This window comes from Hydra viridissima, unplaced genomic scaffold (genome assembly GCF_058129835.1).
Source record: "Hydra viridissima isolate aposymbiotic clone 2 unplaced genomic scaffold, HvirCarnegie_v1 scaffold_2, whole genome shotgun sequence".
In the NCBI taxonomy this organism is placed as follows: Eukaryota; Metazoa; Cnidaria; class Hydrozoa; order Anthoathecata; family Hydridae; genus Hydra; species Hydra viridissima.
In genome coordinates, this window is record NW_028324301.1 from 15,310,313 (window position 1) to 15,337,868 (window position 27,556).

The 27,556-nt window shown below is 31.1% G+C and overlaps 2 protein-coding genes across 2 annotated transcripts in view; one reads left to right on the forward strand and one right to left on the reverse strand.

Moving 5' to 3' along the window:
• The window catches only part of LOC145192198 (uncharacterized), a 90,917-nt gene that overhangs the window by 54,598 nt on the left and 8,763 nt on the right, over positions 1 to 27,556 (reverse strand). Inside the window, exons 5-48 of the mRNA XM_090078070.1 lie at positions 27,050 to 27,362; positions 26,698 to 26,824; positions 26,326 to 26,473; positions 25,955 to 26,065; positions 25,234 to 25,812; positions 24,821 to 24,915; positions 24,565 to 24,617; positions 24,128 to 24,195; positions 23,897 to 23,956; positions 23,703 to 23,738; positions 23,414 to 23,518; positions 20,993 to 21,175; positions 19,791 to 19,826; positions 19,571 to 19,668; positions 19,171 to 19,402; positions 18,901 to 18,924; positions 18,520 to 18,627; positions 16,957 to 17,232; positions 16,289 to 16,333; positions 15,860 to 16,150; positions 15,567 to 15,756; positions 15,214 to 15,380; positions 14,636 to 14,974; positions 13,859 to 14,524; positions 13,325 to 13,660; positions 12,987 to 13,157; positions 12,611 to 12,889; positions 12,354 to 12,503; positions 11,916 to 12,089; positions 11,573 to 11,749; positions 11,192 to 11,301; positions 11,019 to 11,074; positions 10,770 to 10,912; positions 10,394 to 10,687; positions 9,970 to 10,263; positions 9,542 to 9,847; positions 8,974 to 9,443; positions 8,704 to 8,801; positions 8,374 to 8,530; positions 7,287 to 7,353; positions 4,991 to 5,262; positions 4,660 to 4,846; positions 2,111 to 2,288; positions 1,833 to 1,839 (exon numbers count right to left, since the gene is read on the reverse strand). Coding sequence (XP_089934196.1) covers positions 1,833 to 1,839; positions 2,111 to 2,288; positions 4,660 to 4,846; positions 4,991 to 5,262; positions 7,287 to 7,353; positions 8,374 to 8,530; positions 8,704 to 8,801; positions 8,974 to 9,443; positions 9,542 to 9,847; positions 9,970 to 10,263; positions 10,394 to 10,687; positions 10,770 to 10,912; positions 11,019 to 11,074; positions 11,192 to 11,301; positions 11,573 to 11,749; positions 11,916 to 12,089; positions 12,354 to 12,503; positions 12,611 to 12,889; positions 12,987 to 13,157; positions 13,325 to 13,660; positions 13,859 to 14,524; positions 14,636 to 14,974; positions 15,214 to 15,380; positions 15,567 to 15,756; positions 15,860 to 16,150; positions 16,289 to 16,333; positions 16,957 to 17,232; positions 18,520 to 18,627; positions 18,901 to 18,924; positions 19,171 to 19,402; positions 19,571 to 19,668; positions 19,791 to 19,826; positions 20,993 to 21,175; positions 23,414 to 23,518; positions 23,703 to 23,738; positions 23,897 to 23,956; positions 24,128 to 24,195; positions 24,565 to 24,617; positions 24,821 to 24,915; positions 25,234 to 25,812; positions 25,955 to 26,065; positions 26,326 to 26,473; positions 26,698 to 26,824; positions 27,050 to 27,362 — 8,276 coding nt within the window. The remainder of the gene's footprint in view (positions 1 to 1,832; positions 1,840 to 2,110; positions 2,289 to 4,659; positions 4,847 to 4,990; positions 5,263 to 7,286; positions 7,354 to 8,373; positions 8,531 to 8,703; positions 8,802 to 8,973; positions 9,444 to 9,541; positions 9,848 to 9,969; positions 10,264 to 10,393; positions 10,688 to 10,769; positions 10,913 to 11,018; positions 11,075 to 11,191; positions 11,302 to 11,572; positions 11,750 to 11,915; positions 12,090 to 12,353; positions 12,504 to 12,610; positions 12,890 to 12,986; positions 13,158 to 13,324; positions 13,661 to 13,858; positions 14,525 to 14,635; positions 14,975 to 15,213; positions 15,381 to 15,566; positions 15,757 to 15,859; positions 16,151 to 16,288; positions 16,334 to 16,956; positions 17,233 to 18,519; positions 18,628 to 18,900; positions 18,925 to 19,170; positions 19,403 to 19,570; positions 19,669 to 19,790; positions 19,827 to 20,992; positions 21,176 to 23,413; positions 23,519 to 23,702; positions 23,739 to 23,896; positions 23,957 to 24,127; positions 24,196 to 24,564; positions 24,618 to 24,820; positions 24,916 to 25,233; positions 25,813 to 25,954; positions 26,066 to 26,325; positions 26,474 to 26,697; positions 26,825 to 27,049; positions 27,363 to 27,556) is intronic.
• Positions 1 to 27,556, forward strand: part of LOC145186566 (uncharacterized) — a 337,374-nt gene that overhangs the window by 31,005 nt on the left and 278,813 nt on the right. The window lies entirely within an intron of this gene.

Consider the following 27,556-nt stretch of genomic DNA (forward strand, 5'->3'; position numbering starts at 1 on the left):
AAAAGAACCATCATAGATTGCAATTAAGTCTTATCTTTAGAGAACATAAGTAAAAAATACGGATTTGAAGCATTAGACAAAGGCTCGCTCACTTAACTTTCTGTAAGTTTTTCAAATTTCGGAATACTCTTTTTTATTTCCAAACTTTTACAATGAAGACTTTTTGTCTAATGTCTTTGTTGATTCTGCGACTTTTGTCTAATATTTTTTGTTGATTCTGCGACTTGTTCAACAGTTTTTGTGTGCAAAATAATAAAAAAAGAAACTGTTTAACTGTTTTAACATTTTCATAAGGTAGTACAATTCAATTTTCAGAAAAAAAAAATTTATTAGTGTTTAGTTTACGTTTTATGTTTAACTGTAGCATACTTATGAAAATTTCCTTCAAAGTTTGTTGCGAAATGTTGAAAAACGTGAAAAGGTAATGTTGATTGTAAGCAGAGTGGAAGAGGGGTTGCAGGTCCTCTCAATAAAAAACTCTCCGGAAAACTTCTTTTTTTTTAGTTAGTCGGATTTGTAAATATTAAAAAACTATTTTTTGCAAACTGAACACTCCTCCGCTTTATATTACGCATTTAATGAAAGTTTTACAACTTTTATGCAGGATTTATAATTTGCTTTAACCCTTTGTGGTCCGATGGGACATAAATGTCCCAGTTTACTTTAGGTTCTACGGCGATTCACTTGAAATTAAGAAGCTCAAAAATTTTGATTATTTCATTTCTATAATTGTTTGGCTATATCTCAAACCAACTTTTTGCGGCATTTATAGTACTTTTATGGCATAAATACTAGTTTTTAAAAAGGTAAACTGATGATGCGCATGTTTTGATTTTAGTACGAGGAAAAAACTTTACTATTCATTATCAAATTATTACAGAATTTCTAAACTTTTTTGTTGTGTTCTTTAATAGTAATATGATCAATATATGTTAAACTTTATAGATGAAAGTTTGTTCTAGGTTGTTTATTTTCACCACTTTGTTGTGGGACATATATGTCCCTTCAGGTTTTATGGAACTCTGTTTTGGATGTATTTTATTTAATTTGGTATTATTAATTTAAAAAAGTGGTGGCATCGCGTTGTTTTGGTCTTGTTGACCGAACAATCTGCAATGCTTATGTTGTTTATAAAAAAATGTCCAATGAGAATGTAAGTCTTCTTGACTTTCGAAGATCAGTTGCACAATCCATGGTTATAAAAGGGAAGCCACCAAATCTTGGCAGACCATTGACATCATCTCCTTCCAACAGACTTACTACTAACAAAAGAAGAAAGTCAAATTATTCATTAAAGCCTTCAATTCGTAAAGAAAATCTTGGAATTCTTTGGCCACAGCATGATGAAAAACGAGAACGGTGCGAAATCTGTTCAAAAAAGATGATTGAAGCCAGGCTATTTTTCAAGTGTAGCACTTGTAAAATTTTCTTATGTATAAACGATAAAAGAAACTGCTTTAAAGAGTTTCATGAATGAACAATTTCATCTGTACATTGTAAATAATATACACTTTTTGTTGGTTTAGATAATGCCTATCGGGACCTATTTGTCCCATAGTAATTTTTAAGACAGCCAAAATAAAAAAATTAAATCTTTTTTTTTTTTGTATGTAGATTTATCACAAATTAAAGAAAAAATAAAACAATTTAAAAAAAAAAAGTCATTGTCACACCTTAGACCACAAAGGGTTAAGTTTTTTGCCCTATGATCTAGTTTTCGTTGGAAAAAAAAACTCTCCGCACTCACAACTAAAATGACGTGTTTCCGGCACTTTTTATCCCCCCAAAAACTAAAAGATACATATCCCCTCTTGCTTCGTTAAACAAATAACTTCATAACTTTAAGATCAATTTAGTTTTGTTTTTTAAAAAAATATAATCTATATTTAAGAACAAATAAATCTAATATTTAATTATGTAATTATATAATATTTAATTACGTATTTATGTAATATTTTCTTAAAAGTTTTACCTTAAAATCATGGTTTATAGAGTATTCTATAACAATTTTTTAAAAGTAAAATATGATAAAAACTGATGCCAATTAAATCTTTTCAACAGGAGTTTTTTACTTTCAAAATTAGAAAACACATCAAATGACTTTGTGAGCTAATCATCCTCAATTTTTCCAGATGAAGCAACTTCTTGTGGGTACACGCTCTTTTTTACGTACAGTTCGACTCTTTCTTTATTATGTAACTCGATTATTTCATCGTGTGATGTTATTATGCGTCGTTTAAAAGATAGAAAATATTCATCGATTTCTATCAAAGTCTTGTGCATCATTTCTAAAGAAAAATAAATGGCCGTTACACAGAATGTGTATAGGAATCCTTTAGGAAGGAACTCTTAATACTTTTGGAATCCTGTTAAGAAATTAATCTTATTGTACATAGAATCTAAAATTAAATAATTATGCAAGTAAAGTTCATGAGCCACAAAGAGTTCTGCAATCCAGTTTGCAGCCAGCCATTATACTTTAAAAGCAACCAAAAAAAGCAATCAAAATATTTCATCACTGTTAAGCAAGCATAAAATGCGCTCCGAAAAAAGCACTAGATGAGCTATTTTTGGATTTTATCTATTGGGTTAATATAAAAAGTATTCTTTCGCACAAATAGATCTAATTAGAACAAGGGAGATTTTATGACTTTTTTAAAGTGTTCTATGATTTTGTTTTAATGCATCAACGGTAAATTACTTTCTAGAAACTTCCATGCAAATATAAAAGCGAATACAGGTAATTCACATAGTTGGCATAAAATGTTAGATCAGAAATACTATATTCAACATTTTATCTTATATGAGTTCTAACTTGGTCATTCCGCCGGTGAGGCCGAAAACAACATATTCCAAGTCCTAGGCAAAGCAGTGTTATCAAATACACTTGTCAAACTTGGTTTCAACGCATTCGATCCAATGACTTCCAACTCGAGAATTGTCCAAGTTTTGGTCGTTCAACTGCAGCTAATTTTGAGGCGGTGCGCTAATTGGTAGAGGAGGATCCAAGACTCAAAAGCCACTGTGTAGCCTCCTGTGCGCTAATTGGTAGAGGAGGATCCAAGACTCAAAAGCCACTGTGTAGCCTCCTTTCCTAATCAATGAAGACAGTACAGCGCTGTCGTGTGATATTCTCACACGACAGCGCTGTACTGTCTTCATTGATTAGGAAAGTTTCTAAAGTTGGGGATTTGGATTCCTCACAGTCTGGCACAACATAATAAGGACATACGGTTGGAGATCTGTCAGCTCTCCAAAAAGCGAGGCTTTTAAAGATTATTGTACTTAACACTGGCAATGAGAAGTGGGTGCATAATGTAAACTACACACGAAAGTATCAGTGGGTTGACCCTGAAGAACAAGCAGAACTAGAGCTTAAAGCAGACCCTCGCCAAAAGTTGGTCATGTTGTCAGCGTGGTGGGATGTACATAGCATCGTTCATTTCTAGCTTTTCCTCACAAGATCATTTGTCGAAGAAGTGTCAAGATGCTTTTACTTTGCAGAAAACGTCTTGATAACATTGAGATCTTACATACTAAACTTTCACCTAGAGAAATTTTTTCGTTAAGTTTCTACGTTAATCCTTTCCTAAAAAAAGTCAACATCTCAATTTAAAATCTTGACTAACTGATTTGCTATAAAAATCTTAATGTCTTTCAATTGTAGCAAATTATAAAGATCTCAAAGGAAAACCAGAAGGTTCTGGTACTTTTTTGACACTTTCCAAAGAAAACCACAAAAATGATAGTTTTCGGATATTGGAATCGTGTAGCTGAAACCTAAAAAATCTGGTTTCATAGAAGTTTTTTCAGAAATAGAACTTTAATAAGCACAAAAAAATTGAAGATGTCGACGTCATCCTTCATTATTGAAAGTGTTATGATTTCCAAGTAGATTTTCAGTTATGGATGTCATCAGTGTAAAAGGAAGATTAAAAGCCTTACAGCCAAAAAAGCTCATTGTCAGTATCAAGGTCCATATCACGGTCTTCAAGTCCATAATATCATGACTAATAATCTTGTTATAGTTTTACAATATGTTGTCAAAAGGTCAGGAACACAAAGATTTTTCCAATTCGAACGTCTGATGGACTAAGGGCAAAGCAAAAAATAAGAAAAAGACAGTAAAGACAAACGTCGCGGAGCTTTCCGTGATTGCTTTTATGCAGAATAGGAGTAAATAAGTTCATAAGTGACTCTAAAAAAATTAACTCATGTATGGAGAAGAGGTGGCCATCACCATAGATCTCAAACTTCTAAGTTTTTTAAATTGAATATACCTTACAAATGTTCATACATACATACATGCATACATACATACATACATACATACATACATACATACATACATACATACATACATACATACATACATACATACATACATACATACATACATACATACATACATATAAGTTTTTAACAATTTCTAATAAAACAATTTTTAAAATATTTTCAAGATAAAATAAATCTGAAATTTTCAGTCATATGCATGAAAACCGAAACATCAAAAAAAAGAATTGGATTTAGAAAGAGGGAAAAATGTCTGAGAAAATTGGTCATAAAAACTAAAAAGTTTTCATTCAAAAGAAAAAAAACTATTGTTGTTCAAGATCAAGAAGTTCATCCAAAATTGTAAATATGTTCAAAATAACTTACCCCCTGAGCTGACTTCCGTCTTTTTCTTTTTAATTTTTGTAAAGTAACGCAAAGTAGTAAAAGTGCATCCAATAACAAAACATGTCAAAAAAATACACGACAAAACTTTTAATGTTGTTTGAAAGATGGGTGACTTAGCAGAAGAAAGGTTGGAGTTTGCTTCAGCACCGGGTTCTATATGTATGTTCTAAACAAAGGCGAAGAGTTTATGAAAAATTTCAAGAAATAATGAGAACTCAAAGGTCTTGATTTACAGTGAGATCTCATTGAGTTCCAGTGTTGTTTCCTTTTATTCTAAATTCAAAATAGAGAATAAAATACCATAACTCACCGGCAAATTTGAGTTCAGCAAGTTGATAAACTTTGATATTTCTGGTTGCATGCCTATCAGAAAGCTTCTAATGTCGGGTTCAATTGAGAGGCTAACTCCAGACAGGACGAATCCATACGCTGTGCCTATATCAACTAATTCCTTTACTATAAACCCACTCTCAGTAATTAAAGTTTTGTAGGGTACCGAAGCATAGATATCCAACAAAACAATATCAACTTCATTATTTTCTAAAGCCTCTAACATCGACTCAACCGTTTCATAACCATTACCTAAAATCACCGGTAAAATATCGAATTTAAGAATAAGTAACATCCTAGCAAGCACACAACGTTGAAACAACGTCGATGTGTGCTTGCTGGGATGTCTTCATATGCCAAGTCTTCAGATACAATAGAGATTATATACGTTTTAAGAACTTTTTCTTACAATTATGAATAATTAAGAATTATATATATATATATATATATATATATATATATATATATATATATATATATATATATATATATACATATATAACATTTAAAATGTCCAAATACACTTCTTTCGTCATTATTCCATCTATTTTAAGAATATCACTAGTGTTATTACCACCAAAAGAGCCTCACACCATCTCACTACCTCCACCATGTTTTACAGTTGGTACCACACAGTTTCATCACCTGTTCATCAATTTTTTTTCAAACAAATTCTTCTTTGAACCAAAAATTTGCAACATAGAACATGTTTTGGTCCATGGAACATGTTTCCAGTCATCAACAGTCAATTTTTCATGTTGTTTTGCCCACTATAGCCTTTCTTAATTTGGAACCGAATAAGTAATTTAATTGCGGCAATTGTACCACCAAGCCCTGATTCCATCAATCGCATCTTCACAGTTGTCACAGAAATATAACTTTCGGGAACTATTCATACTATTTTTAATTTCTAGGGTAGTAAACTTCTGGGGTAGGTAATATTTTTTTCACTAGTGGTAGCACTTCTGTCTTCAGTAGCAGAGGAAATTCGATGACGTCCTGATTGTTTCCAATTAACCACTCTTACAATTATTTCCTTCTTTTTTATAATATTAAATACCTTTGAAGTAGAAATTTCAATTTTTTTTTGTAAATATTGTCGATCGTATTTCTATTGATAGTTCACGTATTTCTTGCCACTTTTTATTTTAAAATATACTTAACCGCAAAATTAACGCACCACTTATACATTTTGTTTTATTTTATTTGTCGTCAATGTTATCATATATTTTAACAAACATATTAAGAATAGAACACACGAACACAATTATTTCGATGATAATAATTGACTTTGAGGATGGTGAAAAAAAAACAGAAAATATGATTCGTTTATGGCTGCTGCCCGAGGTTGTAAATTTAAAGGACGAAGTCTTTTTCTTATGGTATCTTGATTAACAGTTGTTCCATGAACCTCAGTTAGTTGTATTTGGAGACTTCGTGCAGTAGTGAACAGTTCTCTAAAGTTTTAAGCATTAAAAATCGGTCCTCCACAACATTGGTTGCTCGTGGTCTAGCATGATAATTGGTCTCTACAAACCTTTGTAGAACCCTACCAACTGCTACATGAGACACTCCAAATCTTCTACCAAGTAGGCGATTTGTTAATCCTCCATTGGACAAAGTAACAATTGCAACACATTGATCACGACTTAAATTTCGTCTAGAGCGCTGCATTGCTAACAGATGTGTTTCTCAAATGACAGTTGTTTTTTTCTACTGTTAAAACAATTTAAAACTAATGCATACTTTTCTTTAAGAAATGAGGTTTAATTACAGCAAAATATGATACTTATGAAAAGCTGCTATAAATTTGAAATTAAATAAGGGAATAGAAACTTCAAAAGGTGTAACAAAAAACATTATTATCATCTTTGTAATTGATAAATCCGAGAAATACATTCTTCAAAAGTAGGCCAACCTGATCTCAACCTCAAATCTCAAAAGAAGCAAAATTATATTTTTAACTTATTTAAACTTAAAAATATTTACTTTTTTTTTTAAACCAAAAAACAAAAAAGTCTCAAGGAATTTTTCGGAGATATTTTAAATGAAAATGATTATTGTTTTTTAAAAAATTTAATGCAACTTTGTTCCTTTTGAGACCCAAGTTAATTAAGTCTTAACCTACCAAAATTTTTTAATAGTAGTTTTCGAAATCCAGTATCATTTTGTATAGGAAACATTTAGAGAATGTGAACTAATCTTATAAAAAAATGTTGTGCTGATTGGCACCCAATAAATGTTATATCTATACATATAATACGCACATAACGTACCTTGTCCTAAGTCAGCATTCCTTAACACAGCAAAGCGATACTCTAATGAATTTATCAATGCTGCAGCCTAAAATTAATTTTATTGGCAAAATAGCAACAATTAAGTAAATTAAAGATACATAATGAGAATATTCAATAAGTTTTACACCATAAACACTCTAAAAGGATATAGAAATATTGGTGGTGCATAAGACCAAAAAGGTTTCAAGGATTAATAACATTTTAAGATACACACTCAAAATCAGGCACAATTAGACATCAATTTAAGGAAAATCAACTAGTACAAGGAAGACAAAACAACTCGCCTAGAAATACCAAAAACGCATCTAGAGAAAAAACTGCCAAACGAACTCGAAGGACAAAAGTTAAGTTATTGAGACAAAAGATTGGGGCTTTTTTTATGGGAAAAGAAAAATAAAAGGATTCCATCGTAGTGTTGGAAACAGAATGCTATGGGGATATTTTTCAGCCGATTGGAAGGGCAACCTTGTAAAAGTAAATGGAATCATGAAAAAGGCTACATCAGATCAACATCAGAAAAACATCGATTTTCCAACAAGATAGCAGTCCTAAACGTACAGCAAATGTTTGACATGGTTGCTAGAAAATAAATACAGGCGCTTTGGGTAAATCAAATGAGACTCCATGCCTGACTTCAATTGAGAGATTGTTAAGAAAACTAAAGTCCCATTAAATATTTGTTTAAAAAGTATTTGCCTTTATATCTAACATATTCTTATATCTTGTCGTCTTTGCGTGTCAAGTTATGCTATTTACTTGTCAAACAAATATTTAAAAACATCAGATTTAAAAACAGGACCTAATCATGATTAAACTTCGGCTTAACGTTTACTTGAAAAGTAAACGTTAAGCCGAAGTTTAATCATGATTAGGTGATTGCATTATTTAAACTGAACTTTAATCATGATTAGGTACTTGCATTATTTAAACTGAAGTTCGGTGAGAAAAAAAAAACATTTCTGTTTAAGCTCATCTTCAACTTTATCAACTTTGAAACCGTTCATAAGAAGATAGTTCCCAAAGAGTAGAAACTGCAGAAACATTTTAAAAAAAAAAAACTCCGTACTTTCGTGTTGTACAGAGAGAGCTTCTCCACTTTATTTAACAACGTCAGTACGTTTATGGTTAAAGAAACGATAATGCTATTTAGTACCAAACCAATGAGAAGCCAAGCGACGCTGATGCACTTTGCAGAAAAGGAACGAGGAATTATGTCTCCGTAACTAAAGTAAATTATGTAAAAAAGCAATTGTTAAAATTCTGGAGAAACAATCCTTGGTGAAAATACATTTTACTCTTAATTTATCCGCCGTTTTGATTAAATAATTAAAATAAACATGAGCAGAAACTTCTAAACTGTTATAGAATGCATGTGTAAATTGGAGAGAGACCATACCCAATTGTTGTCATAGAAACAAATGAAAACCAGAATCCATACAACGGCCCTTTTAAAGAACTTCCCAAATGAAACTGTTCAGGGTTAGCAAACTGATCCTAAGAATCAAATCTCTGAAGTAACAACTTTAAAAGAAGTTTCATAAAAACTCAACTCAGTTCATATAAAAACGAACCAAACAAAACAACGCATCTGTTGAAATATCTCATAAAAATAAAATTAATGTTTGTTTAAAAAGAAGCAAAGACAACAGAAACAGCCTGAACTTACTGTAAACCAGATAATGATTCCAAATAACGTCGCAAGCGCATAGGTAACGATAAGGATTGGTAAGACACGAAAAATGTTTTTGAAAAACTTTTGCAAAACAATACCCACTTCATTCTCTTCATCTCGAACAATAAATATAATGCCAGGAGACCTAATTATAGGCACAAATGAACTGTTAGGTACTGAGTACCATCCTATTTTTGAATAAATTGGAAAAGTTATGTCAGTATCTGATCCTACGCTACTTTTCAGGGAGCTCTCATTGAGCTTGTTGTTGGACAGACCAGACCGAGAGGTATAATACTGTATTGTGGATTGAGGGTATGATTTGCAGCTTCCACATGCTTGGAAAACCGTTTTCTCTAGTATCGTCGGAAATATACCTGCCAACCGATTATCTTCGTTAATTTCAACAAACGGCTTTTTAACATACCAATTTGCGACAATGTTCTTGTCACAGTGGCATGTTTCTAAAAACGCAATAAAAACATTAAAAGATGTTTCATTTTCAAGCGCATTTAATAAGACTGTCAGAGGAGAAACTTTCTTTAAAAACAAACATTCTTACTTGCTTGGTACTCACGTCCAGGTCCATATCCAGCCACAGTAAATCCAACCACGGTGACGTTATAAACAGCATAGTTCAGCACGTTTTTGGCTTTGTAATAAAATGTCAAGTTATCAAAGCTCAGCTGCACCTTTTGCTTCTCCCCTGCAACCTCTACTCCACCAAGGTAGCTCAAGTAGTAAACCAAGCGATATCCGAGCAAAACTCCGTTCGAAACTTCCTTTGATAATCGTCCCCATCCTACAGCCCACCAATCGAAACTTTGCATATCGTTCACAAAAACGTCAGGAACAAGGTCTGAAGGAACTAACAAGTAAAATAAGTTTTAGTGTTGCAAGTGCAAAACTCTAACTTGGTTATAAACAAGACAAACCGTAATCGAAGGGAGGAAGCAAACATTTTAGAAATAGTATTTATGTTAAATAAACCTCCTTCCATAGTCTTTATCAAAAGATAGCCAGGGGGTCCCTCGCCGGCCGCATTGAATCCGTTTATCTCCAAATGATACAAAGTAAACGGCTTTAAGCCTTTTATAAGTGAGGACTTAAAAGGACTTGGTACTTCTTTTGATTGAAAAATCGGATCGGCGTACTTTTTCCACTTCACTTTATACCCAAGAAGCTTTCCGTTCCAGTATTCAACTGGTATATCATCCCATACAACTAATATCTCTGTTGAACTTGTAGAAACTGCATAATAATTTATTGGTTCACGTTGTGGCACTATAGAGTAATTACTTTATCTTTCAGATACTTACGAGAATCATAAATCGTTTAAGATGACAGAATAATGATAAAAAGAGAGCAATCTTACTTTAAGACAACCAGAAAAACAAGAAACCAAACTACTTACAAAAGGCAGGTGTTTCTATAAAAAACAGTTCGCTTGGTAGTCCGTTTCCATATGTAAGTGCTGGCACTAGGTAAGCGCGGTAGGTTGTAAAAGGTGAAAGGTCACGAAGAAGGTACATGGTAGGCGTCTTTGGCATGCCTAGCTGTTTCCATTCGGCTCCAAGCCTGTTATGCTCGATGTACATGATGCTCAACCAGTTAATTTGAATGTCACAATAAGGGAGCACCCACTGAATCAGTATGAAAGTCTGATTAATTGATGTGACTTTAGTGTTACTGGGGGGTGAGCAAGGGCCTGTAAGTGATAAAAGAGCATGCTTTAGGCAAATGCCGACACTATTACCGTTAAGCATATAAACAAAGACACAACATCTTACAGCTGATTGATTCAACAAGCACAGATGACACACTTTCGTTTAACAGTAAATTATTGCTGTAAATTGAATCAACAAATTTAACAATTTCTGTGCTGTTTATGTACTCATAAGTAACATTAAAGGTAACAACAACGCTGCCTTTTCTAAACGTAAAATGTATAATTTAAACTATAAAAACCCAATCAAAAAATTTCATGCCTTAAAAAAAAAAAAGAAAAAAAAAAAAAAAGAAGAAAAACAGAAAATTACTTTAAAGAAGAGATTTTAAAACTCAAAACAGGAAACGGTGATAGTGCCACAGATATCTAAAAGAAAGAGAGTTGAAGACAAACTTATGGCATATAAGTAAGTTGTACAGCAAGTATCCAACCATGAACTACGAAAATGTAAAAATAACAACAAAGTGAGAATGTTTAGTTCACCAGATAAGATGTGTAGTGAAGAATATTTTCTGTATTTTCTGACTCCAGATTATAGTACCACCATTGCCATTCCCAATCAGTAAACCTTATTGCATACGTTATTACCATAGCTAAAAAAAAAACAACAACTAAACAAATGCTATTTTTTCTTTTAAGAGCTTAATTAAGTGGGTCTTTTAAACAACAATAAAAAAACAAAAAAACATTTCATTTACTATAGCCGGTGGCAAGATTGAGACTTCATTGAATGTTGCAGAAAACCTTTTATTAGGCGGAGATGCTCTTATTTTTTAAAAGTAACATCGAATTACATTCCGTCAGTTACAAAACAAAGACTAAACTAAAAACACGAAAAACAAACAACTTTTTCAAAGTACTTACAAGAACAATTCATTAGGTTGTCACACCTATCTTTTTCGCTTAACTTGTTCAGACAGTCCGTTCCACCATACTTTGGAACAGGATTATTACAATAACGTCTTCTGGTTTTATAAGCACTGTCTCCGCATGGTTTGTCACACTCACTCCACTGTCCCCATTCACTCTCTCCACCATTTACTGAGCAGACAAATGCATAGTTACTTTGTAATGTAAAACAAAAAATGCAAAACAGACGCTTTAGTAAAAAGAATTGTAAATTAAAATTTGAAAGGTTAATGTAAAATATTCATTTGGATAGTAGCAAGTTTAAAAAAAAATGCAACAGTTCTTTAAAAAACACAACCTGGACAAACTTCAATGTTACAATCACCAAGAATGTCTTTGGAGCTACCTTGGCAATCTAAACCTGTGCCTACGCGCTTAGGGCTGTCGCATGCTCGACTTCGCTCTCGGTACCCACCACTGCAAGTTTTAGTGCATTCGCTAAAGTTTGACCAACTTCCCCACTCACCATCAACTGAACAAAAGCAAGAAGGAAACATTTTACCACTTAAAACATATCACAGAGCAACAAGTTTGAACAGTAGGTGCAACAACCACAAAAACACCAACAACAGCGACACATTATTACAAAAGTTTCTGAGAGCAAAAATTGACAAACCATGCTTAACTGCTACCTCAAAGAACTTTTCCTAAATTGCTTTTTTAAAGGTTTTGTCATTACAAATGAAAAACTTAACTTGCAATAAAAAAAAGACAACAATAAAATGGACATAAAAACCTGGACAAACAGGCAAATAGCATTCTCTTTTTTCAGAAAACTTTCCGGTACACTCTTTTATTAAACATACTCGTTTTCGCACTTGTTCTGAAAAGCCGCATGTAGTTGAGCATAAGCTCCAAGACCCCCATTCAAAAAACCCCACATCCTCTAAAAAAAAAAAAAAAACAAAAGTGCCAACAAAAGTTTAACATAAGCTGCATTTTTAAGTGTATATTGATAGCGTCCTGAAAATATCGCATGAGAAGATTAGCTACCTTTGGGCATACAATTGCATACTCTTGCTTGTTGAGATGGAACATTGGCTGCGTTACAAGAAATGTAAGTTGGCATTTGAAGATATCCATAACACACGTGTTTAGACAAGTCATAGGTTGGGTGGTAACTTTTAGACCATATTCTTTCTTCTGCATTTGATGGTGAAGAACAACTTGAAATGTTTCCGTTTGGCTTTGAAATTATTTCTGAACAAAACAATCCTACTTTATTACAAACTTGGTCACAGTTCCCATCAGCCATTTCTCCGAATACTGAATCTAAAATGAACAAATACTTTAACTTAAAGCAAAACTATGCTTTGAGCAAACTATGGTTCACAAGTTTATCAAAAGCTCAAATACGTTCAAAAATTACATGCGCATCCATGTTCGTTGCATGTACTTGTGTCTGAAGAATTTCCTGTGCAATTTTCGCCACCCAACGTAGGAGCAGGATCAGTACACGTGCGAAAACGACTTTTGTCGCCCCCTGAACATTCTTTGGAGCATTCTGACCAAGTACTCCATTCAGACCAACTTCCGTTTACTAAAAAATGCCGCTCAATTAAGTTACTGTTCTAGTTTTTCTTTGCATTTAACGCATTAATTATTAAAACACGCTTGTATGAATTATTGGTACTCCTGTGATCAATGTGTTATCTTAAAATACAGCAGACAAAAACACAAAAAAATGAAGCAGGAAAAAAAACATACTCCCCAGAGTATAAAACTGCTCCTCAGATGCTAATCCTGGTCCAGAAAAAGTCACAAACTTTAACTGACATTTGTACCAATGACCTGATGTTAGATTTGTAAGTTTAAAACTCTTTTCGTCTTTTCGATTGAAGATGTCTTCTTGACTAACAGGAAACATAATTGTGATGTTATTCCCTAGTCCCTGCTCAGACCCATTTAATGCAAGTGCCTTGCAGAGGACTGCTAGGTACTTGATTCTATCACATAACCTCGACTCATCAGGCTGCACCAGATTAAACTCGTAACTGTTTCTAGTTTTTGATACTTCAACAATTTTTGGCACAAGTGAAGTCACTTTAAACAAAAAAGAGAAAAGTTTTTACCAACCTTTATGCAATACTAATTATATGAGAAAAGACCACAAACATTAACTTAACAGTTTTTTTGAAAACATTTAAAACTGCATTATGCGTCTACATCTAGTAAGGTAATGAGTGCTAAAACTTTACCATAAACAAAAACTATAATGCAAACATTAACATGATACCATACTTGTTGTGTTTGTCTGAGCGCAAAGTTTTATTGCTTCTCCAAAATAATCAATTTCATCTGTCTCAACACAGTAATTCCTATAGCATAACAAGTTTTCAAAGTGCAGTTTTTTGTTTAAAACGGCTTTTTTAGTTTCATTACCAGCAAGTACGTCCAAGAAAGTATAGTTGTAAGAGAAAACACTTTGGTATGCACAATGCTTTTCATTCTGAGATACATCAATTGTCCATGAAGTTGCAGTAATGTTTACAGTAGTCATGCTCAAGCAAGGTAGGGCTTTAACTGTTTGCACAGTAACATTGTTGCCGAATTCACCGCAACCGAATTCATTGCAAAACGCTGCACACATGGTATAAACTGTATCAGGAAAGAAGCCATACCATAAAAGCTCCTCTTCAAATACCGAATTGTTTAGAAAAAATGACTGAACCAAAGAAAGTTGACAAAGGGAGAAGTTCTGATATATTTCCACATCATAAGTATAACTGACATTTACGCTTTTTCTCCATTCAAAGTTTGCTGGCAGTGGTCTACTGGCATACATCACCCAAAGTGATATATACTTTTCTCCTCTCCATTCTAGCAAATTTATAGGAGAAATCTTCAAAGACAAAACTGTAGGCTCTTTACTTGATGCATTAAGAATGTTTGGCGCAATAGAAGGTCCTTGACGAACGAAATTTTGTTATAGAAAACAGACAAAACTAGATAAGGATTGCAGAAGTAATATAAAACAAGAATAACTGTTAACAAACCAAGTAACTTCAAGTAACTCACTATTTGGCTTGGTTAGCCAACAATATAGTGGCGAAGGAGATCCTTTTTCAATTGAAAATGCTGCAACAGTAAAAAAATAAACACTATTGCTATCTAACTTGCTGTCGTTGAGAGATAGAAAACAGTCTGTAGTCTCATATGTCGTGTTTCCTTTTATCTGATAATCCCCATTTTCGGTTGTAATAACACCGATTGCAGAAAAAATCTCTGCATGATATCTGCAAACGGACAAGTCTGCCACATTCCACACGTCAGAATTGTTGGGAAGAGCATTCCACTGAATTGTTCTGATGTTCAATGTAAGAGAAGCTGTGATGTTTGTAGGGATGCCCTCAGGAGCTAATTTAAATCAAAGTTATGTTCTAAAAGCTATAAAACAAACAAACAAAACAAGAACCAGCAACAAAAAGCAACAAAAAAAAAACAAAAAAATATACTTTTCTTCTTTACAAAAAAGTTGGTCAAAATATTGCTTATGTGGGTTTTTAAAACTGTTTTTCTGTTACTGTAATTGCTTTAAACATTGGGCAAATTACACATTCTTTTCAAAATTGTTAAGAACACAAAAGTCATCCAACCTCCTTCACAGGACCTCAAACATTTATATGCTCTGGGGCCTTTTAGCTGCCTGATCAAAGTTGTAGCCGTAATTACGATGCATGTGTTACTATACAAATTATCAACATCCAATTCAACATTGTAAAAAATTAAGTTTTCTTTATAGATGATCTTTACCTGTAAAAAACTTAACGAAAAAAAAAAAAAAACAAACAAAGAAAAAATTAGTTACATGTCTATTTTTCATTACTATAAAACTTTTAAATATTGTTTCTAAACTAAATAGAGTGTACAATTATAATACAAGTAAAAAGTTAAGAAAAAAAAAAGAGAAAAAAAAAAAAAAGTCAAGAATGTTTTCCTAAGTCCTTACTTATTCAAACTCCATTGTGCAACGTTACTTTCAATATTACTGATAAAATGCCTATCACTCCAATAGACTTCATAGCCAAATGGTTTACCTTGCCAACTTGAAGGATCGATCCTTTGAAAAATACACCCTATTCTGCAGGATAAAGTGCTCTTCACTGAACAATCAAAAATTTTTGGTGCCTGCGACGGTTCTATAAGCCAAGCATACCATGATTAAGTTAAAAAGGAAAAAATATATATTTCAACAAAAACTCAAAATAACACTAGAATGATATTGTTTATAAATATGTGAACCTGCTTCAGGTGTGGTGAAGCTTGAAAAATTGCAGTTAAATTTCCCATAAACGCTCAAACTTTCTCTAGCAGTGCTCACTTTAAAGCAAGGTATGTAAGTTGTGTATGGTGCTAGCGATGTTAAGTTTATGAAGTCTGTGTTCATTGCTTCAAACTCGTCAACAACAATGTCACCGTCTGCAGACAGTATTCTTACTTTTAAACTTAGAGTTAGATGTCCCGCAACAGGCTCTTCTACCCACTGCATGAAGTTTTTGTTTATTCTGTATGTTGAAGCTGTGCTTATTTTTTCTAAAACATTTATCTGCTGTCTTATTTGCTATAGATAGCTGAACTTAACTCAGAAAGAAAAATGAAACAAAAGCTATTAGCAATCTTTTTTGCAACAAAGCATTATCTTTTACCATTAAAAGAAAAAAACAAACTCACCTGAAACTAAATAATCAGAAATATAATCGTATTTAAACTTTTTTTCTAAAAAAAATAAGACACTTTGTAAGTTTAAACAGCTGCATAAAACTGTTTAGCATGGAATTTCCTTACTCCACTACAGTCATTTTTGAAAGTCTTTTTCGACTTTAAAATTCAGATTAGAACCCCTTCTGAGTTTAAAACGTCTGTTACACTTGGATTTCTCATAAAAAAAAGTTAAACTCAATTACTTACTTTGAAATGAAGTTTTACGCATTTATTTATTTTTTTAAACAGAAGTGTGCAACAGTAGTAAACAATTCAACACTAGAAACAGAAACTGTCGAAAAGAGGTAGCATTTTTATTTGGTATTGTGTAAGTGCTTTTTGTGAGTCATTTTGTAAGAAACTGAGAGTACTTGTTGTAATATAAAGAGTCATTCTATTCGCAACAAAAGTGCTAAATTCAAAACATTTTTAGCAAACTCTTCCACTTTATTGGCTTTTGCCAATATCATAAAAATCATGTTTATTATTCTTAACCATTCACACTTAGCAAAGCCTGGTTAAAACTAAATGCTCATTAACTATTTCTAACTGCAAACACAAATAAAACCAAAAAGAAACTGCCATGTTATCATTTTCTCATGGTTTGCTACCTTTCTAAATAATACAAAACTGCTTACGTGTTTTAAAACTTGCTGCTTCCCAGTGTTCTTGGTTTGTTTCGTTGATTAAGTTCAAAGTAAGGTTTTCCCCTTGAAGAAAAATGTAATAGCCTGGAAAGTCAAACGACTCAAAAGCAGAAAATCCAGAATACCATTTATCTTGGTGATGAATAAAAGAGACCTGTTTAGCTTGCGAGCTATTACATTTCATCAAAAACAGATTTTTTCCAACATTTGTAATAAACAAATCATTCATTGATTTTATAGATATTTTTGTATTTGACCCATCTAAACCTAAAATCAAAAGATGATAAAGTTGAATTAGATGTAAAATTAGTTAAAAGAAAATGTTTTATTTTCAAAACCTTGTTATTTCATTAAAATCAAATTCACTAAAAACACTCAAAGGTGTTGAAACAACTTTTTGACCATGACAGTTAACACACCAGTGTAAAAGCACTGCATCAATTTAGAAGTTATAACTGGAATGTCATGGTGATGTAAAAAACTTTTCTCATGATACAATAGCCTGAAAATACAGTTTTCCAGGCTATTACATTGTGCAAAATTTTGCATTCAAAATGCCTTGTTTTATTAACTTTAATATTGGTCCATGTGACCAATATTAATGTTAATAAAACTAGGTATTTTGAATGAACCAGTATTGATGTTAACAAAACAAGACAATATGGACCAATATTAATGTTAATAAAACAAGACAAATGGCCTTGTTTTATTAACATTAATATTGGTACATATGACCATATGATTTGTTCATACAATCATATGATGCAAATGATTGTTCCTTCAACACAAAAACTTAGATTGAGTTTATAGTTTAAACTTTTTTGATCCAACGTTTTATTCAGTTCAAACAGAAACCATTTAAATATCGTTCAAATTTGTTTAAACATGATAAAAGGTTTTCTTAAAAGTTCATATTTTATTTAAACAGATTTAAAAGAACAGAAAACTAAATAGTTTAATTGAAATTTAACAATAGAAAGACTTCATTGAGAACATAGAGAGATTACATGCTTTGATTGCCTAAATACAGACAAAAATATGTTTTACTCAAGGAAAAATCAGAAGTGGTAAAGTTGGCAATACAGTTTGCAGATCATGGCTTCATCATAGAGATAAGATCTCGTCCGTCTGACATTTGTGGCACTTATGTTAAAAGCTTGTATTCAAAGAAGGCAAGTGTAGTTAAAAAGATTTAATGTTTACAATAAACATTCATATGTATTATTGCATATACCCTGCATATGCAATGATACATCAGATATATGAGTGCATTGTATTGTAAATACCCACACACAGCGTGTTTAATTATAAAATCAGCAAAATCTTTCAAGAACAGATGCTTTTCATATCTTTATTTTTGCTGTTTTCTTATCAGATTGATATAAGCTGATAGTCTATAACCGTAACATTCAACTTACAACCTCTATTGATGCAGTGTACAGTCAGTGATTTGCATGTAACTATATCAAACATGTTACTAAAAAAAAATCTTAATGCTGCTATAATATTGATAAAAAATAAAATAAAAGTAAAATTTTAAAGCTAAAAAAGTACCTTTAACAAAATAGAAAACTTCAGGATCATAATTTTTACGTAATTGAAGGATATCATTCTTTGAATAAATACTTGAAGTAGAGTTCTTGAAAGGAACTAAGTTTATTTCTGTAAAAAAGTAATACTAATTTAAAAAATGAGAAAAAAGTAAACAAATAAATACCAGTGAGCAAACATAAGATAAGACAAAAAATTAACAGATTTTTCACATTAAAATAATGGTGAGAAGAGAATTCATAAATTTAAGAATTTAAAAAATTTGTGAGTAAAATTTACAGTTTTACAGAGTTACAGTTGATCACATTACTTTATTAATGAAAAAAATATACAAATAATATAATAATCTAAAACAAAATAAAAAAAATATAATAAGACTTGAACCTTTTATAACATCGCTGTAGCATCCTAGGAACAAAAATAAAACGTAATAATTTCATTAGAAACAGTAAAGCTTGTGGTATAATATTCTGTTAACGATGACCAAAATTTATTTAACACAATTACACTTAATCAATACAAACATTACAAACATTAAACATGGATATTTTTAAAAACAAAGTTGTTAAATTAATTACATGTAAAACTAAGACATTAATTAACTAAATAGTTAACTAAAATGGAAATTTAAAAATAGTATGAAAATTGTTATACCTGGATTAACTCCATATACCTCCATATCTACCTCTAAAAAATTTGCTGATTGTGCTTGGTAGAGAACAATTTGGCCACTAATACAACTTTTACAAATAATTTCTAACTTTTTCAAAGCGTTAGTTTTCTCAAAATAATTGTTACAAACAGTGTAGGTTGACATATTCTCATAATCACTAACTCTTATTTCAAATGAGTTCATATTGTTTGGAATTGATGAGTTCAAGATAACCTTAAAACAAAATTATATTAATCAGCTATATCATTTAAATCAGGCACCTCTTTGTTATATATATATATATTGCTAGGATTAAATTATGTATTTTTTTAGATTCAAGATATATAATAAAGAGGTTTGTATTTACTCTTTACTCCTATGAAACATAAAAACTTAAGTTACTTTGCAAATGATTTGTGATCTTCCCAAATCCACCTGTTTCCAAAATGAATTCAACCCTGATAACATTTTCACATTCTTATGAAAAGCCATATCATACTCTAATTAAAAAAAAAAATTAACAAAGCTTTATATTTTCTTTATTAGGATGCAAAAAAAATTATTTTCAGCCAAACATAAACCACTATAATGTCTAAGAAAAAACATTTGAATAAACTAATACCATTGTTTCGATCAATATATGACAACCACGATGAATCTGGAAGATTTAAAAAATGAAATTAGGAAATAAAAATCAACTTCAAAGAATAAAATCATACCTTTTGCCATCACAGTTATTAACCAGAATTTATGTAAAAAGATGTATTAAAATAAACTGCTACTAGTGACAGAAAATCACTGTTTATTTTAAATGATTTTTACTAATCATAAAAAACAACTAAAAGCAATCCATCTTTGCACAAGTTTTACTAAAGAAGTGAGAATTATTTACTTTTTACTTTGAATGATGAAGCATTTAAATGGATTGTTTACACACTTCATCAAGTTATAAATAGTTTGAAATGTAAAGAAGGTATTTATTAAACATGCATTCTAATTTTTCCTTATTGAACATAAAGTAAGAATGTAAAATTTTAGAATGTATTGACTGGATGTTTTAATAGTAAAAAGAACAAAGGTCTAAAGTTGTCCTCAGCTCAAAAAGCACTAAATTTCTCAGTGATTTATATCTGTGTTTTCTCTTCTGTGGCATTACATGTTTCTGGAAATTCTTTTTGCCACACCATCATTGTGTGTAGTTAAAACCGCCAAGTTTTATTCAGTTTTAAATTAGACTTCTATTGACATCAAAGAACTTGTTTTACTTTTGCATGGAGAAGTTTTGTTGACTCTTAACTTTTTAATCTAACTGTGTAAAGATGAGTATTGATGAGATGAGATATTTCACACTAACATTTTCAAAGTGAGAAATAGCACATCACATCAACACATATACAAAAAGTTAGATTGAAAGGCATTTTCTTAGAATATCTAAAAAATGATTTGAAAACACTCATGCACATACACAGAGAGTATCTACTTTTCATTTCTAATTCTAATTCACAAAAAGGAAGTAAATACAAAAAAATATTCACCTTCACTAACAATTACACGAGAGTTAAACTAATCTTAGACCAGTTATTCTATTATAATAAACATGCAGTAAGTTGCTGAACACTGCAAATGCTCAACTTCCTTAAACTTATATACTAATTAGGGTGGTCCTTGGTGAGAAAAAAAACTTTTTGAAGTAATATTATGCTTTGACATAAAGCATCATAGTGAACAGGTAAATGTCAGCAATCCCCCTTTCTTCTCTCTTTATCAGCTTGAAAAACTCTTTGAATATCCAAATATAAAATAAACAAATAAAAAAACATTTACTTATTCTGCAAAGTAGCATAAACTCTCCAGTCACAAATCTAGCATTATCAGTGTTAATATTGTTATTCCAATGTGCAGAAAAATCTTGATATACAGTTTGACCAAGCAGCCCCATTTGAATAGAGCATCCTTTTGGAACTCCCGGCCAATTACCAACCTGCATTATACGCTTACTTTTAATGCCTGTTAAAAAAATGAAATAATAATAAATCAAAGAGATAAATAGTTTCAGAAAATTAATATAATCAGTGTAGCATACAAATAATATAATCAGCAGAGCATTTTATTTCTAACTAAATATTATCAGTGAATATTTCCAATTTTTGCAAATAATAGTCATTCAAAAAATGAACTTTTTTTTTTCTTAAAAAGTTGATTTTTTGAATGACTATTATGTTTTAACCGCAGTAAGAGCTTAGTCAGAGGTATAACAATTAAAAAAATTTTTGAACATATTTTATTCATTAGAACCAAATAATAGTTTAAATCCAAAGTTGTCAATATCGTTAGCATACAAATTATCAAACTCATCAGCACCGTTAGTGTCATCACTTGGCTTAGTGGTGACATCATCATCACCATAGATGAAATCATCCTCAGTTCCAAAACTACTGTATTGCTGATGCCACTTTTTAGGAATGCTTTCTTAACCATCTCAGTTGGTATGTCACCTCATGCATCCTTCACTCATTTTATAACTAGGGTGATATCAGGTTTTGCTAAGTTTCCAGCTTTTGTTTGCCTTGCATTCCCAGATCACATCCATTCTTGCCATAATTTTCTAACTCTGTCCTTGAAAGGTTTGATAAGACAAACTTTTGTTTCATCAGCAAAACATATCCTTTAGGGCAAAGTTAAGTTTATTTTTTCTATGATGAAGTTTCGGAATGATCCTACTTTTTCTTCAAGATCTGAAGGTAGTTTTTGAGATACTTTCTGCCTGAGATAAAGAGAATACTTGAGAATACCATCCAGCAGAAGCAGAAAAAGTTTTCAAATCCTCACAGTTATACTTTCCAGAGTTGGCCATAAGAAGAGCATTCAGTCTAATAGATGCTCTTGTGATAATTTGTCTACAATCTGTCATGAAGTCATTCAAGCGTTTTTCAAGATCAGTTAACATGGTCTCTTTTCCCCATCAAGCTTTTTTTGTTCTTGAAGGATGTGATTTTGCTTCATCCAATCCCTCATTTGTTGCTTATCTACAACAAATTCTCTCTCAAAAAATGTCTTCAAGGATGTGATTTTGCTTCATCCAATCCCTCATTTGTTGCTTATCCACAACAAATTCTCTTTCAGCAGATCAGTTGTTGGTTTCCTTAGCTCTTAGAACCACTTTTAATTTGAATGATGCTTCATATGAGCACCTTTTTCATTTTTCTGGATTTAACATGGTCTTATCACCATCAAATACAGTAATAAACTGACATCTAATAACAAATTTAATGCTAATTTACACAGTTTTTGAGAACCTTTATCTACTTTCACGTACAGAATATTGAAAACCTAATAATTTTTGGATAAGGCTACGTAGTCAAAAAAAAACGAGTCACTGGCGTGAAAAATAGCTCACAGCAAAATTAAACCAATGGAGTTTTGTTTCAGTTAAGTTAATAAATACATATTGCACACTGTGTTTGTTTGTTCATATACAAGAAGATAAACAATAAATTTGTTCAGTGGCATGGGAACTGGCTCTCTAACCCCAATAATGGGTGCTGGGAAACCATAACTTTTACCACATTTTTTGGGAAAAAAGTACGGTTTAAACATGAGTATATTAGGTACTTTTTTATTTATAAAAACGAAATAGATTTGAGTTCCCAAAAAGTTTGTTCAATGTTTCTGATTTTTTTGTTGTTGTTGGCTTTTGTCCTGCTTGATACGTTCTCATGGAGGACTTTTGTCAGACACTCAAAAGAAAGCAATTTTAGACTGTTTATTAATTGGTTCGGCAACTTAACCTGCTAATTTGAAACAAAACTCCATAGGTTAGATGTTTATATCTAAATGCTCTAATAATGAATTACTCTACAAATATGGGATTACTTTCTAAATTGAGATTATGTATATTTCTGAATGCAAGAAGGAAGCTTATAGCCAATGCAGTTGCTTGAAAGAAAAGGAAATTCCAAGTGTAGAACAAGCAATTAAAGCAGTTAGGTTAAAAAATCTAAACATTTGATAATTGGCATTTGGTTTTGGAAGATTTTAAAACAGATCTTGTTTTTTAGAAGAGATTATGAACAGAGAAACAATCAACATTTTTAAAATGTTGCCTTTTTAGATTCAAATATTGAATGTCTGGAGATTACCCTGAAATTCTCAATTTTTAACAGGTTATGAAGGTCATGGGGGTATGAAAATTGTTTAGAGCATTTCTAGGGCTCTGTTATCTATGTTATCTATCTCAAAACTTACCATAATAGTTGTCAACATGAACAATTGCTCTCTGACATTCATCTTGTGTCAATACATTCATATTTGGCTCACAATATATTGATGGATAATTCATTATTCGATACTCTGTTAAAAAAGAAACAAAGTTTACATTATCTGGTATCTTAAATTTATAAACCCACAAAATGATTGAAATACTATTAACAAGATGTTACAAAACTTTGAAGATTAAATGTCAAAGCAAAAGTCTTTGAGTTCTTTTTAAGAAAGATTTTTCTTTTACATTTTGAGCAACTCATAATAAGTATACCTATAGCAGCTGCAGAAGTATTTTTAACTACAGTACCTGAAACATAAAGTTAACAATTTAAAATATACTACTAAGAGACATTCTTCAACCAAGACCTTTGTTTTCAACTGTTTTTTTTAGACTAATGTAATAAAGAAAACTAAAGCATTAAAGATTTTCTTGAAACTCTCGTTTCAAAAAACACAAAACAATACCTTGATTATCTATTGCACCTTTGTTTCCTTTCACAGACCAAACACTCTCACTAAGTAATTCTGTAAACAAAATGTAAAACTGAATAAATAACTTTGGTAACATCAAAAATGAATCTTACAATAATTAAAAGTGTTCAGTTTTAATGTTTTTTTTCTATTGCTTTTTTTTTCTTAATTAAATTAATCTTTTTTTTTCCCCTAAGTTTAATAATAAAAATCTTCATAACTTACCTTCCAATGTCTCCAAAACAGAATCATTCAGTTGCTCAACATAAACTTCAGCATCAAAAATTGTATAGCTAAAGAAAAATAAACAAGCTTTTTAGGAGGAGAGAAAATTGATTAGATTTTTGGTATAGCATTTTCGGAGAGATTGTTATCAGTTGTGCAATTGCAACGTCACACTATTTTGGTTATTAGTTTATTACTCAAAGCATATAATCATTTTTGCAAAAGGAAATATTTTATTTGCTTTCCATTAAAAAACTCTTTTTCTTTTGTCATCATAAAAAATCTTCCTGGATTCATTTCACCATGTTGAAATCAGGAATAGAAAGAATCTTAAGATAACTTAAAATACAAATAAATAATAAAAATTTATTATTGCAATAAAAGGATTAGAAAAAATGTGATGAAGAAGCTTATAACTGAATATAAAGCTAAATTACTGGTCTTGCTGCTCAATACTTGTCACATTATAAAACTTCAAATTTTCAAGAAACTAAAAGATAAAATTAGTAAAATTATATAAAAGTTAACTTATACTAGTATTAGTTAGCATTCTTATTCATGTTAACAATTTAGAATTTTAACTAGGAAAACCAAATATCGAAATGAAAAACTAATACACCTCAAAGACAAATTGCAACCAGACTGTTAATACAAAGATTGTACATTTAATACTATAAAGATGATCATTATTACCATTAAAGCATTTTCATTAGAAATCTTTAAAGTCTGAATCTGAATCCCAAGTACATAATAACTGTTTTGAACTTTTTCCAGGTCTGTAGATGATCCTAATTACAAGCCAGATATAAAAAAAAAATCTAAGCTAAATTGCACTAGAATCTTGATAAAACAAGACCCTTAACTAATAAACATGTCAATCTAATGAACTGGACTCTTTTTCTCATCATTTATTCTTTACATAAACTTCATATATAAAATTATTGACATAATGAACACTCAGTATAACAAATCATTCTTCAATATCTTTCAGGGTTCATTATGTTGAGGCTCTAATGTAAAGCATAAAGGTTCAGCTAGAGTACTTATAACGCATCAATATTCAAACAGAAAACTAAAAAAACTAAAAAAAAAAGTATACTCTTTACCGTACAACTGATCAAAATAAACAGAATAAACATCTGCCAACTCTGCTACATATAGCTCATCAAAACAAACTTTTTCTTGAATATTGCCTATCTGGATACTTGGCTTCAAGTTCTGATAACTCAACAAGTCAACATTCGAAATGACTTCAACTTTAATAGGTCTACCATTAACATGTATTCTTAACGGACTCAGCATTGTTATTGCTAGCTGATACCAAATGCCTGATTTTCCAGGAATGTAAAAAGCGTTTAGTAGGAAGGTATCAATTACTGCTACAGGAAAATATGTGTTTGGGTTACATTTGAGTGCAAAACGCTCATGCAATAAGATGATATCATTTCCACCCCATGAGCAAAAGTGCTTTAGCCAAACTCCAAATGTTGAGCCGTTTTTAAGTGGAAAATCTTTCAACAATGTGTAACTTGGTTGGTTTTCAATGCACATAGCGCTGTTTGCAATCCCATAAATAAACTGACTAGAATGTGGAAGAGACAATCTGAAGCTAGAGTTTTTTTCATCTGATAAATAATCTGGAGAGTCCAATGTGAAATAATGCACAAAGTAATCAAAATTGAAATCTAAAACAAAACTCTTTTTTTTTTTTAAATATGTCAGCTTACATCTCTAAGTATAGAAAACAAAAGCTTAATTTGAGCTTTTAATTGCTTTTTAGTAAAAAAAAAAAAAAAAAAAAAAAAAAAGGATGAATTTAAAAGGAACCTCTTGCGCATTTATGCAACTTGAATCTCAAATCATAGGATTTATAATTTCCTTCACCAGTTAACTGGTTACAATAATGACAACCATATGGGTCTTTACAAATGTCCAAAGCTAAACGTTAAAAAGAAGATCATGATTTCTTGACATCAACATCTTTGAGCATTGACAAAACTCAAAGATGTTGAAGCTTCAGAAATTCAAACTGCTAACAGTTTTCATTTTTAATGAAAAACTTGATAAATTGTGAGATTTCATCTGTTTTTAAAAAAACATGGCCCTTTCAAATATTTTAATTTCCTAAACATATTTATGTGCATTGAAAACTTTTAACATCATAATATTATTTTCGTTAACAGAAAAACAGGTCTTACTATGTCTGTTTGGGCATATCATTAATGAGTCATGAAACCATTTAGGCAATAAACCATCATACAAATGTAAGCAGACGACATTATTGTAAATACTGAGGCTTTTAAAAATGTAGGAAGAAACTTCACCAATATAAAATGTGAACTTCCACTAGAAGCAAGTAAGTACCATACTAACTTTTTAAAAAACATAAGTCTGATTGTCTAATAAAATATTATTGACAACAGACAACATTCCAAACTAATTCACAAAATCAAAACACAAAAAACACTTAAAAACTTATTTGGGCTCACAAAACATTTAGAAAACCCATAAAAGTTCACTAGATTACACAAAATTTTCTTACAAAGAAAAAACAATTAAGAACTACTTACATCTCCGTTGATGTATGTGTTTACTTTGTTTGATGAAAACTCATTGATAACATGGTACCAATCATAGCTTTCAAATGCAAAAATGTTAACGTCAATACCATTAAATTGAAGAACAAGTGTGCTATTTCTGATGAAAGATAAAATATGATCAAACAAAATAATCAATAAAAACCATCTGTTAACAAAACAAAAAAACCCAGCTCATTTCTTTTAACAAGAAAACTAAATTCTAAAGAACTTTAAAAGTTGAAATTTGATACTTTTCTATCTCATTTAAAGCAGTAAAAACTGAGTTCTGATAAAAAGATGTTTATTGATTTTGTTTTTGTTTTTTTTTAATCAAAAGACTCACTTGATCTTTAAAGCAAAAGAAATGTTCCCACTTATGTCAAACTCATAGAACATTTGTGACAACTCATACTTAATCCAAAGACTGACTGTGAATTGTTTTAAAACCAAATTTGCAAAGTCGTAACTCTGATTACATTTTTGATACTGGTATCCCTGGACAAATATTCCTTTCTGCATAGAAGCCCCCCAAAAAATCTTCTGTGTAAAATTCACATGGGAAGCAAAAAGAGGAACTGTACAGCCATCCTCAATTAGGAATAATGGCAATGGAGAACCAACAATATCTAAGACATTCATCATTTCAGAATAGTTTCCTATAAATTAAAAAAAGAAAAGAAAAAGAAAAACATAGTTTTGTAACAGTAGTAAAGGGATGAATCCCTCTTCTTTCTTTATGATTGTGGTAGGCATGACAAAAGTAATATTATTTTATCCTTTATATATTTTTTCTCTTTGATATTATAGAATTGTGTTAAACTTTTATTGCTGTCAAAATCTTTATTTTTTA